The 15,322-nt window shown below is 37.7% G+C and overlaps 1 protein-coding gene across 2 annotated transcripts in view; it reads right to left on the reverse strand.

The window, feature by feature from the left end:
- LOC126347975 (calponin homology domain-containing protein DDB_G0272472-like) overlaps positions 1-15,322 on the reverse strand; it is a 129,503-nt gene that overhangs the window by 32,898 nt on the left and 81,283 nt on the right. The window contains exon 7 of one of the 2 annotated variants that reach the window (XM_050002316.1): positions 14,554-14,640. The exons of the other annotated variant lie outside the window; for it this stretch is intronic. Coding sequence (XP_049858273.1) covers positions 14,554-14,640 — 87 coding nt within the window. The remainder of the gene's footprint in view (positions 1-14,553; positions 14,641-15,322) is intronic. 2 annotated transcript variants of the gene reach the window in all.

Genomic DNA, 15,322 nt, shown 5'->3' on the forward strand with positions numbered 1-15,322 from the left:
GCAGAGTGCTGATTGAAGTCACTATGAAACTCTCACCACCAACAAAATCCAAGCTCAATCTTGAATGAGGCAGGGATGTTTTTTTGGAATGACTGCTTCTCTGATGGCCCAAGTTAGGTAAGGAGATTTCCACAAATAATTATTGTTCAGAACTGCCCCCAATTTTGTATCTTGTCTTGACTGACCACCACAACATCAAGAGGCTTAGCATTACATTGAACTTAAACCATGATCCACACCTAATCCATTGGAACATCTGCTACTGCTTATGTGTTACTCAGTCCCATATTCAATCCACAATTCATAAAAAGAGTGTCTGCTAATAGAGGACTGTCTCCAAAAGTTTCAGTTCACTCACAATGTAATTAAGATACCTTGATATAGTGTAATTCTTGTTCTGATCTGAGCACGAACCACAAAAGCTTCAAGACGTTTGACTTTATTGCCCAGAAGTTCCGCCACAGAGTGGTGTGAAAAGGAAACAACTTCAATGGCCCCTTTTATTCCAATATCTTCACTTAAGTGGAGAACACTGAAGTTGAATTTAAAACGTGATAAATATTGAAAGTGTAAAACTACAACTGCCTTTGGTAATAGACAGCACCAGTTTTTATATTTGGTAAGCATACTTTTTTTGGTAGTCCACTCAGATTGCTTCTGTTTCATTAAACTTTTGGTTTTTTAGACAAGAATTTCTCTTTCTGGATCGAGTGTTTGAGATTTGACTGTGTGTACTTTCTGGTCAATGGTTATATATATTTGCAAGGCTCGTTTCTTCTTGTCATCATTTAAATTTTTAGATAACATGGCATTCAGCACTTTCATCTCAGGAGTATTCAATATCACAGGTAGATCATTTATCATTCCTTGGATACCCAAAAGCTATACAGAATTTAGTGCTGAATACTGATCTATGCATTTCATATGAAATGTCAAAATTTGGGTATTTTTCTGAACCAATTCATGCAATTTTCCCACCAAAAGTTCCTCTGGGAGATACTTTTTGGTCTTTTCTATGCTGTAATGACTTGATCTATTCTTAAATGAATGGAAGTGTACCTAAACTGCCACTCCTACTTCTTTCTTAACTTTCCAAGGGCTACTTCTAGTGCTTACCCATTCCAGCATGAAAAGACTCACCCAGTTCCAAAAACTTCGGAACTGTCATTAATTGTTGCCTTTTTACTCTGTAAACTGTCATTAAGGCCTTTCTTTGTATAAGAACTGAAACTACACTTTCAAAGCTGTGCTTCATTTTCATTCTTCCTTCATCACCTTTTGTGTAGTGGAAAAATTGTAATTAAGCCTTTTAGATACAATGGTTGTACATTTCAATCTACCATATCGCTAGATTCTCATATAACATTTGATGTTTTTTCAGAACTTACAACCTCAAAACACTTGAACATACAGTTGCAGTTTTCGCCAAGTTCATGCAACTTAACCCTTAATTTCTTCATGACTGTGCTCATTTGCCCTCATAATTGCCTTTTCCTAACACTGGTACAATCTGAAGGTATTTGTCTTTCATCATCAGGTGCAGTACTTTTCATTCAATATAAAGAATAAACTATTAAAATGAATAACTCAGAACACTTGCATTACTAAACAGAATGTGTCAAGCTAAAGCAATGCTTTTCACTAGTACCAGCAATGCACAAAAAAGGAAAATTGTCCATTTTGAGCTTCAACACTGATTGTCAATCCACAAGGAATCTAAAATACAGGACAAAGCACATTTATTCCTTATAGCGAGACACGTCGTTGCTGTTGTGGTCTTCAGTCCTGAGACTGGTTTGATGCAGCTCTCCATGCTACTCTATCCTGTGCAAGCCTCTTCATCTCCCAGTACCTACTGCAGCCTACATCCTTCTGAATCTCCTTAGTGTATTCATCTCTTGGTCTCCCTCTACGATTTTTACCCTCCATGCTGCCCTCCAGTGCTAAATTTGTGATCCCTTGATTCCTCAAAACATGTCCTACCAACCGATCACTTCTTCTAGTCAAGTTTTGCCACAAACTCCTCTTCTCCCCTATTCTATTCAAAACCTCCTCATTAGTTATGTGATCTACCCATCTAATCTTCAGTATTCTTCTACATCTACATCCATACTCCGCAAGCCACCTGACAGTGTGTGGCGGAGGGTACCCTGAGTACCGTATTGGTTCTCCCTTCTATTCCAGTCTCGTATTGTTCGTGGAAAGAAGGATTGTCGGTATGCTTCTGTGTGGGCTCTAATGTCTCTGATTTTATCCTCATGGTCTCTTCGCGAGATATACGTAAGAGGGATCAATATATTGCTTGACTCTTCGGTGAAGGTATGTTCTCGAAACTTTAACAAAAGCCCGTACCGAGCTGCTGAGCATCTCTCCTGTAGAGTCTTCCACTGGAGTGTATCTATCATCTCCTTAACACTTTCGCGATTACTAAATGATCCTGTAATGAAGCGCCCTGCTCTCCGTTGGATCTTCTCTATCTCTTCTATAAACCCTATCTGGTACGGATCCCATAATGCTGAGCAGTATCAAGCAGTAGGCGAACAAGTGTACTGTAACCTACTTCCTTTGTTTTCGGATTGCATTTCCTTAGGATTCTTCCAATTAATCTCAGTCTGGCATCTGCTTTACCGACGATGAACTTTATATGATCATTCCATTTTAAATCACTCCTAATGCGTACTCCCAGATAATTTATGGAATTAACTGCTTCCAGTTGCTGACCTGCTATTTTGTAGCTAAATGATAAGTGATCTATCTTTCTATGTATTCGCAGCACATTACACTTGTCTACATTGAGATTCAATTGCCATTCCCTGCACCATGCATCAATTCGCTGCAGATCCTCCTGCATTTCAGTACAATTTTTCATTGTTGCAACCTCTCGATACACCACAGCATCATCTGCAAAAAGCCTCAGTGAACTTCCGATGTCTTCCACCAGGTCATTTATGTATATTGTGAATAGCAACGATCCTATGACACTCCCCTGCGGCACACCTGAAATCACTCTTACTTCGGAAGACTTCTCTCCATTGAGAATGACATGCTGCATTCTGTTATCTAGGAAGTCCTCAATCCAATCACACAATTTATCTGATAGTCCATATGCTCTTACTTTGTTCATTAAACGACTGTGGGGAACTGTGTCAAACGCCTTGCGGAAGTCAAGAAACACGGCATCTACCTGTGAATCCGTCTCTATGGCCCTCTGAGTCTCGTGGACGAATAGCGCGAGCTGGGTTTCACACAACCATTTTTTTCGAAACCCATGCTGATTCCTACAGAGTAGATTTCTAGTCTATAGAAAAGTCATTATACTCTAACATAATACGTGTTCCAAAATTCTACAACTGATCGACGTTAGAGATATAGGTCGATAGTTCTGCACATCTGTTTTACGTCCCTTCTTGAAAACGGGGATGACTTGTGCCCTTTTCCAATCCTTTGGAATGCTTCGCTCTTCTAGAGACCTACGGTACACCGCTGCAAGAAGGGGCAAGTTCCTTCGCGTACTCTGTGTAAAATCTAACTGGTATCCCATCAGGTCCAGCGGCCTTTCCTCTTTTGAGCGATTTTAATTGTTTCTCTATCCCTCTGTCATCTATTTTGATATCTACCATTTTGTCATCTGTGTGACAATCTAGAGAAGGAACTACAGTGCAGTCTTCCTCTGTGAAACAGCTTTGGAAGAAGACATTTAGTATTTCGGCCTTTAGTCTGTCATCCTCTGTTTCAGTACCATTTTGGTCACAGAGTGTCTGGACATTTTGTTTTGATCCACCTAGGGACCATAGGACCAAAATTTCTTAGGATTTTCTGCCAAGTCAGTACATAGAACTTTACTTTCGAATTCATTGAATGCCTCTCGCATAGCCCTCCTCACACTACATTTCGCTTCGCGTGATTTTGTTTGTCTGCAAGGATTTGGATATGTTTATGTTTGCTGTGAAGTTCCCTTTGCTTCCGCAGCAGTTTTCTAACTCGGTTGTTGTACCACGGTGGCTCTTTTCGGTGTCTTATGATCTTGCTTGGCACATACTCATCTAACACATATTGTACGATGGTTTTGAACTTTGTCCACTGATCCTCAACACTATCTGTATGCGAGACAAAACTTTTGTGTTGAGCCATCAAGTACTCTGAACTCTGCTTTTTGTCACTTTTGCTAAACAGCAAAAGCACCAAATTTCGAAAGCTTCTATTCTCTTCTTGTTTAAACTATTTATCGTCCACGTTTCACTTCCATACATGGCTACACTCCATACAAATACTTTCAGAAATGACTTCCTGACACTTAAATCTATACCCGATGTTAACAAATTTCTCTTCTTTGGAAATGCTTTTCTTGCCACTGCCAGTCTACAATTTATATCCTCTCTACTTCGACCATAATCAGTTATTTTGCTCCCCAAATAGCAAAACTCCTTTACTACTTTAAGTGTCTCATTTCCTAATCTAATTACCTCAGCATCACCCGACTTAATTCAACTACATTCCATTATCCTCGTTTTGCTTTTGTTGATATTCATCATATATCCCCCTTTCAAGTCACTGTCCACTCTGTTCAACTGCTCTTCCAAGTCCTTTGCTGTCTCTGACAGAATTACAATGTCATCGGCGAACCTCAACACTTTTATTTCTTCTCCATGGAGTTTAATACGTACTCCGAATTTTTCTTTTGTTTCCTTTACTGCTTGCTCAATATACAAATTGAATAGCATTGAGGAGACGCTACAACCCTGTCTCACTCCCTTCCCAACCACTGCTTCCCTTTCATATCCCTCGACTCTTATAACTGCCATCTTGTTTCTGTACAAATTGTAAATAGCCTTTTGCTCGCTGTATTTTACACTTGCCACCTTCAGAATTTGAAAGACAGTATTCCAGTCATCAATGTCAAAAACTGTCTCTAAGTCTACAAATGCTAGAAACGTAGGTTAGCCTTTCCTTAATCTTTCTTCTAAGATAAGTCGTAGGGTCAGTATTGCCTCACGTGTTCCACATTAGCACATCCTTTCCCTGCATGTGTAATCTTAAATGGGTCATAGAATGTAGACTATTAATATTATCATACTGATCGATTAACAATATTAAACACCACATGTCATGGCACACAGAGCTCATTTAAAAAAAGGGATGGAGCACTTTCTTTACCTGTGCTCTTCAAATATGTCAGAGATTCCCTGTATGACTTCAAAACCTTGGGTGTCACAATATCTTATGTCTGGACATGTTACTAAACTAGGTGGAATCATTTGGATGGGATGCAACAAATCGGCACAAATGATGTCACAGCTGCACTTAAAATTACTCTTAACAACAAATTCAAAGTAACTTCTGATGTGACCTGCTTACCTTACGAGGTGTGTGGGAAAAGTAATGAAGCTAACCCACTGTGAGTAATCTGGTAAGGCTGTGTTGTTCTACTTGGGTGAACTGGTGAGTTCATCCCTTCCAGATCCTCAATCTGAATTTCACCTCCGTACAGCCATTATATGATTTTTGAGGACGCTCTCATTGGTGGTGGTGGTTAGCGTTTAACGTCCCGTTGACAACGAGGTCATTAGAGATGGAGTGCAAGCTCGGGTTAGGGAAGGACTGGGAAGGAAATCGGCCGTGCCCTTTCAAAGGAACCATCCCGGCATTTGCCTGAAGCGATTTAGGGAAATCACGGAAAACCTAAATCAGGATGGCCGGAGACGGGATTGAACCATCGTCCTCCCGAATACGAGTCCAGTGTCCTAACCACTGCGCCACCTCGCTCGGTCCGCTCTCAGTGAAGGTGTGTTTTTGTGTGCTACTAGTATGGAGCAACGGAATTTAGAGCAATGTTGTGCAATCTAGTTTTTTGTTTAACTTATGGAATCTGAAAGTGCGATATTTAAAAAGTTTAAACAGGTCTACTGGGAACAATCCTTATCAAGGACATAAGTTTATTGCTGAAGATAACTGACCAAAGATTTGTACATGCAAAAGTTTTGAGCCAAAATGGTGCTGAAAAACCTCAGAATTGAGCAGAAGGACACTTGAAAAAACGTGTGCAATGATCATCTTGAGACAATAGCCAATGACCATGAATGATTCAGATGTGTGATCACAGTTGATGACTCCTGGATTTTTGAGTATGATTCTGAGCAATGTCAGAATTGGCACACTGATTCATCTCCTCAACTGAAAGAAGCTTGAATGAGCAAATCAGAGATCAAAACAATGCTTATTTTCTTTTTCGACATTAAAGAATTTGTTCCTCCAGGACGAATTGTTAGTCAAGCATTTTACAAAGACGCCCTTGAAAAGCTCAGGAAAAAGAGTGGATTGAGTGAGACCAGAGACTGCATACAAATTGTTGCTGCATCAAGACAATGCTCCATGTGACACGCCAACTTCCAGCACAATTTTTTTTTCCTCAAAACACATTTTTGTTGTTCCACAGTCCTCCACCCCCCTCCATTCACCTGATATGAGTCTTTGTGGCTTCTTTCTTTTCCAAAAATTGCAAAACGTCTTAAATGGATGTCATTTTGGGTCTCTGGAGAACATTCAAAAGAACGCGACTAATATGTCAAAAGCTTTCACAGTTTGAAAACTTTCAGCACTGCAACCAAGACTGAGAATGACAACTCTGCTGGTGTATAGCTGTTGAAGGGAACTTTTTTGATGGGGACTACACTATTCAGAAAAAAACAGAGCACAATGTCTAATCTGATAATGTGTACTATTCTAAATTTACCCAGTCAATTATATTTCCCCTTCTTGATTGAATTCTGCATAATAAACCATAGAATCCAATTTCACGTGTCAAAAAACATTTACATTGATATTTGAAACTGTTGGGAGCACGAATATATGCCCAGCAGCATTACAATATGAGCCATGTTGCACATGTGGTTATTTATCGGCATTTATGTTACAGCTCATGTATGAAAATTTATATGTTCGGTAGTATAAAGCATAAATAAGTTATGTTTGTAAAACTGATACTATTCCAAGCCACAGGTCTATGACTCCCAGCCCTGCATTACATCAAGACAGCGTTCTTTATCTAAAGCAGGAAAAGACTGGATAGCTGGAAATTCCTTGTCTGGATGCTGACTTGTTACCACTGATCAAAAAACATAAAGGGAGAATTAATTATAGCAAGTGGTAGTTCCCAAGGTTTTCAGCATTAATATGACACACTATGAGAGTAAGGGGGAGGGGGGGAACTTGATTTTAAAAAAATCACATGTATGAAACTAAGGGAGATGCCACAAGAGTGAAGATACTTTCTTTCATTCATTTATCAAATCATATAGTTTTCCAGCCTTTTACAAAAGCCACAGATGTGTAGGATAAGCTGAGATGTCTATGGAGGCTCTCAACTTCAAATACTGATTTGGAAAATTTGAACATTCCTATCACAGAATATTTATTGAACATAAAATTACAGTACAATATAAAGCAATGTTTGCTTGAAGTCACTTTCTGGCCAATGCAATCCTTCAGGCTAAATGGAATTATCATAGGAATAATGCATGTCATGTTCCTGAAAGTCCTCCTTGTTACAACACAGCAATTTAACTTACAACACTGGAGAAAAATTGAGATCTACTGTAAGCCATTGCCAAAGGCAACAACATGTACAATTTTTTTTTAAAATCTCCAGCAACAAATACTGCCTTTAAAACTGACTGGTGCATTTCCATACAATTAAAACAATATTATGAGAAGGCTGGATGCCTAATAACAACACAGAGGATGCACTGAATCGCAGCAGGCACCATGAAAAGAATGTTAAACACAACCTTTCAGACAAAGAAGCGCTCCTTTGGAAATAAATAAAAATAAAAAACAACACATGACCACTTTGGCCCAACCATAGCGGTTTGTGTGTGTGTGTGTGTGTGTGTGTGTGTGAGCGCGCGCGCGCGCAGTGCTTTTGTTTTGTGTGGTTTTTTTAACAGGCTTTTCACTTCCTGTCTGCAACTGAAGACCTCCTGTATGTGGTACACAGCAATTTATCCTTTTCATAATATTGCTATTCTAAGTCCACACTTATTGTTTGATATATAATTAAAATTCATTCAACACAATGCCCAGTTTAATAGTTATCACAGCCAAGAACAAGTCTATACTTACAAAAGGAATTGATTGCACACTTATTCATGTGTATGAAATTTGTACAAAAGGAAGAAATAAATTAACAAATGTACTTACATAGCAGAATTTTGACACATTTGCTTTGGGTACATAAAACATAATACTGCCATACCGATGACACAGCAAACAACCTTATTTCCATCTCAATTCCATGTACAAATCAGGCTGAACAGCTGGAGCAAATACAGCAATATTTTCAACCTGTGACACACCACTGCGTAGGGAGACTGACAATCTCATACAACAGAAGCGCTACGTAAATGTTTAGCCGAAGACATCACATGTAAAGGAACTAAATACACACCTAGTGGCACATCTTGGAAGGTAACCAGATTAAATTTTCTTCGAAGGCTTCAACATCTCAAGTTAATGAAATGTTGAACAACATATTTTTAATCTGTCTAGATCAAAACATACCACATGAATTAAAGAAGCTGGATACTTAAGACTGGTAAAAAGAGGCTTTCTTGCATACACTTAACAATAGAATTCAGGAACCAGAAATATTTTGAATTCTTAAGAAACTCACTGAAAACCAAACTTTAATGAAGATTCGTATCTTTTGCACAAACAATGGAAATTAATTTGTAAATTCAAATTAGAATCAAACAACTTTAAGTCATTTGCGAGAAAAAATTGTGTAACAAGCCACTGCAACAACTATTGCTGTGAAAGTATGGTGCTTACTCTTTGAAACTCACTTCTTCACAAAGTTTGGGACAGAAGAGTCTCCACAGTAATGCATTTCCTAAATGGAGCACCTAAGAAAGAACACAAAATGTTGACCAACAAAGCTTGGAACGAAAAGAAGTCAAGTTTTCAACACCTACGAATAGTAGTTGTAGCACATGAAACACAGTGACTGATATCTGTAGCTTACTGCGCGACAGTAAAGTGTACTGGTTATCTGAACTTGCTCATAAGTGATCAGCAAAAGCAAGAAGCGTCACTTATAATGAAGAAATGATTTACAAGAATTTATTTGAAACATAATTATGATCAATCACAAGAATAAATTTAAATTTTTATTTTTTTCGCACATAAAATGAAGATGAACTAACAAATAAGACTGGAGTAAGTTTAAACATAACTTAAGGACTACTGGGCCAATTAAAAATTTGCAGGCCACATGCCCAAATGAGAACAATACAGAAGAATTCATCTCTGATGTTTATCTGAGTCCTTTATAATTCCTCCATCCAAGAATATGTATGAGGATGTTTGATAACTTTCTACATATTTATTCAAATCAAATGCATTGATACTGAAAGGAGCACAATAACTGGATAACACGACAAATGTCTATAAAAGAAGAAAAAATTCAGTTGTCTTCCACACAAAATATTATTAATGCTGAACATATTTTCAAAAATCACAAAACATTTAACAAGGCCACACTGTAAACAATGAAAATCATGTTACCAAAAGACATGCATAAAAAAATCATTTTGATTATGATGAAACCTGCGCACCCCTTATTACCACATTTTTCTGTATAGTACATCCACGTTTGGAAATATCTGCCCCAATTGCATTAACCACACATAAAAATCATTCATGTTCTCCCTCCCCATGTAGCACATTCATATTAGGCACTCACTATACTGTTCAGACCCTGCTACTTTTAGTGACAATAGTTCTTATAGAGGCGGGAGTATGAAGTTTGGGGCTGGGAACTCTGCAAATCAGACATTCCATTTTCTAAATGTATGGTTTCTGTGCTACAACTAAATGTACTAAAACAGGGTGAATACACGGCCAAGGAAGGGGTGCAAAAAATCCCGGATATTCTGGTTAAAAATAATTTTTACCCACATGAAAATACACTTTTTCCATGTTAAATGATTGTAGTATACTTTCTGGCAGAACTGTAAAACTTGTGAACCCTTTGAATGGTTAAGGTTTTATACACCGGCATAGAACTTTCCGGCACTTGAGAGAGAGAGAGAGAGAGAGAGAGAGAGAGAGAGAGAGAGAGAGAGAGAGAGAGGCTTTTGAAAGATCTTTTATGTGCAGCAATATATATGCTGCATATCTTCGTATGCTGGAAAATCTTCTAAATAGCTGAACCCCAAAGTGTTAAGTTTTAATGTGAGTCAAATGCTCTGTGATTTAATAAATTCATTGCACATTCTTATACGTAACATAATTCATCCTTTGTAAAAGGAAATTTAATTTGAAAGTAACGCTTTTCAAACCACCGTTTGCAATATTTTCTTACTACCTGTTGGAAATACATTCACTTCAGCAGTTACCAAAGACCGCCAGAAAAAAGGCATTTTTTACTGCTCTTGCGTAGCTCCAATGACATAGGAAGCTTGTATATTTGTACGTATAAAGCGTTAAGAGATCTTACATTATGTCATAAAAGAAACAGGACATCAGAGGATATTCAATGAGCATGGGAATTTTGTAAACCCTACTAAGGTGCATAATTTATGCTTAAAGTGCACATTCGTATGCCCACATTCACAATGAAGTAGGCCCCAACCTGATATTAAGCTTTTCAGAGTAGTTTTTGGGATGTAAATTTTCTTGGAATACCACTACTGAATTATCTCGTATTTGGTTCTTTATTATGGTGTAATATCAGAAGATGTAAACGTGCACTTGAAATTCAGTGAACAGTTGAAGCTAGCCAATAGTGTGGAATGAAACACTTCATTTCAAATAAAAAGTCTGCCTCAGCAGGAAAGATTGATAAAAGACAAATTTCTTTAGCAAACCAACAACAATTATTTCATTTTTCTGCAAGGCGAATGATTAGTGCTTGACTGGCAAAAACATGGAAATAAGAAAACAAAGTAATTACATATTTTAGACTTCTGTAATTATGTGAATTCACTGATTGAATTCATTGATAGTACCAGGCCACAGAAATCCATTTTGAGTTCATTTTACATGAGAGCTGTAAGCAAAGAGGGAACAGCAAGATCACGAAACGTAAACGATTCACCTGGAGACTATCTCCTCCCCTCTATATCTCAGACTGCTCTGCACATGTGCAAATCTGTCAGCTTGGGTGCACCAAAGGAATTTATCAGGTAGCATATGACTGCTCGCTGCTAATGCCAATACAGCTAACAGCCACACTTCAAGTAGCCAGATGTAGGAACTGCTCCACATGCGACTTAACTGAACATGAGCCCACAGCAACTGCTCAAACAAACCTAATGTAAACAATCATGATGTCATGCTCATCAGCAGCAGACTGTTATTATGAAGTACAGCGTAACCCCGCCTTTATGTTCCTGGAATTAACATTTTCCTGCCGTTTAAGACATTTTTTTGTCATTCTCAGCAAAGGTGCCATGATGATTACAACAATCATGAAACTTCGTATGCACAGTAGACAGTTTGTGATTAGTAATTAACTCTTTATTCAAACAAACCTAGTTACTCCCTCCAGCCGCCATTCCGAACTTTAACATCTTTACCGGTTCAAGTCCGCCGAGTAGAGTGCTCTGGTGTCAATAAACTTAACCATGTAAACTTTGTTAATGCTACTGGATGGCCAACATCATGCCAGCATCATATTTTTTTCTTCACAAACATTTTTTTCCGTTAATGCATAAATCGCGGGAAAATTATAACTATTTTGATTCAAAATCGAGTGCAACTTAACACTGTGGACATAGGGAATTTTACGAGATGAAAAGATTAATGAGGGAAACATATCTTGTTCCTGAAAAAGACGTTAAACTCTCACGACAAATAAGCTATCATTTTATCAAAAATAAGTGGTGCTCTGAGCATACTGACTCACAACATTTTGTTCAAGAGAAAATTGACAAAGTTAAAATACTTAAATGTATCTCAACAGTTCAGTAGCTTGTTCACATGATGAAAATGGCAATAGAGAAAAATTAACACAATCAACTGATTAATGACTGGTTTACAAGTTCCCACCAAAATTTATTAAAAAGTTGGAAGTTTGAATCTATGCCTGCTTGTATTGTAATCTTTACTGTATCGTGCATATTGATCTGCGTGCGCTCAGTTTCTGTCACATTTACATTGCTCTCTCTCAGAAAGGTAAACAGGATCAGAATTTATCTTCTAAATGGCACACTCGCGTAACATGGGGCTTACATATAAACTGCTTTTATTATTATTGTTGTTAAAAAAGAACAAATTGTTAAAAGAATCCAGTGTAAGAATGTTAAATCCTCAACAAAACATGGAGAATATTAATGCGTGACAGTTAAATATAATTACACCTTAATACATAATATCAAAATTTTATAAAATTGATCCTTGATTAATACAGATATCGGCAAAAAACAATAAGTAGACATTGGAAATATTACAATACTGATAGGTCTTCACTAACATGACAATAAAGTGGGTAAAATATGGAGAACAACACAGCCATTAATATATGGCTGAATTATTAAACACCACAAAATGACATTTCCATTCCAGGGACACATTTTTGTTCACAACAACAACAACAACAACAACAACAACAACCACCACCACCACCACCACCACCACCACCACCACCACCATTGTGGTAGCTAAAAGTATATAATTGATTCACTGCATTAGTTTAATCAGTTTGACATAAATTCATTACTTTAATAATTTTCTTCTGCCTTGATAATTGTTGTGCTTAATACTGCAACTGTCCATGCAAATTAATTTCTCTCATTTAGACAGAATCATTTGTGAAAACTTATCAATGATATTAGCAGTGGCTTAACATACACATGCATCTGCACAGCAACTACCAAAGACAAGATCTGAAACCATTAGATAAGGTAACTACACCCAATAGATCACAGGGCGACAGAAATTCGGGACACCTTTGTATCCTGCACAAGGTGGAAATCTCAATTCATCATGCAACACCTAGCTGAAGAAATGGAGTTCCAGAATAATTCTCTGTTTATTTTAATAATAGTGAATGTGGAGGAGAGAAATCTCAGCTATGCATGCAATTAATTGGAATCTGTAGCTTAATGAGGCTTTAAGAGAGAAGAATGGTTGATCATATCGTATACACAGTACAGACCCCAAGTTCAAGGCTAAAGACATTGCCACATTAAAAGTCTAAGGCATATGAGTTTTGAATGTATGTTTACTCAAAATGAAGTTCTTCTGATACAAAACATTTATCAGAATATGTTTCCAATTTAGTCATGGCTTCAGAGAAGTCTTCCTTTTGAACTGTTTGGAGTTTTATTTGTCAAAGCCTTCCAGACCACCTCACTTGGGTTTTATCTTGAGCTCAAGAAGTAACTTATCAGTTTAGGAAAGAAGAAAATTTCACAGCTGGGAAGTCTGGTGAACAAGCTGAATTACACAACACTGAAGTTAGCTTTTCGGAGATGAACAGCTGCACAGGAGACAAGGCACTGTCTCACAGAAGCAGAATGAGAGAGACCACATAATAACTGGCTTAATGAGTCAGTGATCTCAAGCTGCAATTTGATGAACACTTGTTGATAAAACTCCATACTAATTATGGTTCCAGAAAACACCATCTCTTTACAAATGATGCATTTGCTATTGAAAAACACCAACATAATACGGATCCTTGAACTGTTCGAGCGCAGTTCTTCCAGTGTTTAGGACGGATGTTTTTGAAAGTGAAAGAGGTGTCAGACTTAATCCCTGACAACAATGATGAAGGAGATCAGAGAAAGCTTGGGACTTTATCCAAATCTAATGTATCAAGTTCACCAAAAACTTTTACCCGACGATTCCATCGTGATAGGCTTCATAGACATATTAAAGAGATTTCACATCCCATTCATAAGTAAAACAATGAGCTTGTTACCAGTAATAACATTTTTATAGTGGTCAAGCACATATAAAAAGACCACTCCATCGTCCATCTGCTCCAGTGTTAAGAGTGTGAAATAAATCTTGCACTTGGCTCATATCTGTTCAACTCTTAAAACAAAATATACAAATCCACTGTTTTGGGATTTTTATTTCCTTATCACATGAGATTCTGAACTGCTCATGTATTCAGCCGGGTGGCCTCATTCAGATGGTGTGATGTTTTGGCAAGTTGACTTGTTGCCACCAACCAAAGCCCTAATGTACAACTTTCTTCTGCTGAGTGCTGTCTTTACACCCCCTACCTCCTGCTCTCTGCCACAGTCTGGCAACACCACCTGCATGCAGCTCCATTAATGTGGTTGGAGCAGGAGGGGGAGGGTGGATGACGACGACAGAGTGCACAGCCGAGACTTGAGTCTTCATCGCCTACGAGCCCTCAGAAAAATGTTTCTGCTGTTCAGAAAAGGTTGTTTCATTCAGGGTTCTTACTGACTGTACTGTGAATACAATTATGCCCATCCATATATAATGTGAAAGTGTTACATCTCATCTGATACCTAAATTGCATTGGCCTTTGCAACATACAACAAATTTTAAAACTAGATATTGTAATTGTGGTACCTCTTTCTTGTTGGTGATTTTTACTTTCTTCTTGGAATATTTAATGCTGGAAACATTTTCTGGTAGGAATAGCTTTGTGACAGGCTCCTATAGCATAAAAAAATACAACATTAAAAACTCTGAAAGGAATTGTCACACAGAAGAAATTACTCTTTCTGAAGCCAAAGTATCTTATAATATGACTGTTATGAAATGTTTATCATTTGAGTTCACAGTATTCTGAACAATTAGTATGTCACATGAGAAAACTAATTTCAAGCACTGTGGAAGAGTAGTCACTATTCGTTTCTGGCAAAATTAAACTTCACGCTGTGGCGACCCAATCAGTATCACAGCAAGATAAATTGACTGTTGTCAACATTCTTCATTTCAATTACTTCACCACAAACCGCTCTCCGTATCATTGATGTATTGGTTCCTTATGCAGTGACACTTTCACATCTCTATCACTCTGTGTAAATGTTACAGGACATGGAATGGGAAAAGGAACTTACCCTTATTAAGTAACAGCAAGGAAAGAGACGGAGAGATGGGTGGGAAGCTGATGATAACTGAATGGGAGTGTGGTACAGGGGGAATACTCACTTTAAAAAGATATGAAGTCTAGCTTTTTATATTTCCGAAATTAACTGTGGGTTAAACCTGAAACATTGCCCATAACAACATACCAATACAAGGTCTCAGAAAAGAAAATTTCATTCCCCTATCGCTTTCCAAAAGTTCACAAATCATGAGCAAAGTTGACGATTTTTCTAAAAATGGCTATTTT

The sequence above is a fragment of the Schistocerca gregaria genome, chromosome 1 (assembly GCF_023897955.1).
Source record: "Schistocerca gregaria isolate iqSchGreg1 chromosome 1, iqSchGreg1.2, whole genome shotgun sequence".
Classification (NCBI taxonomy): Eukaryota; Metazoa; Arthropoda; class Insecta; order Orthoptera; family Acrididae; genus Schistocerca; species Schistocerca gregaria.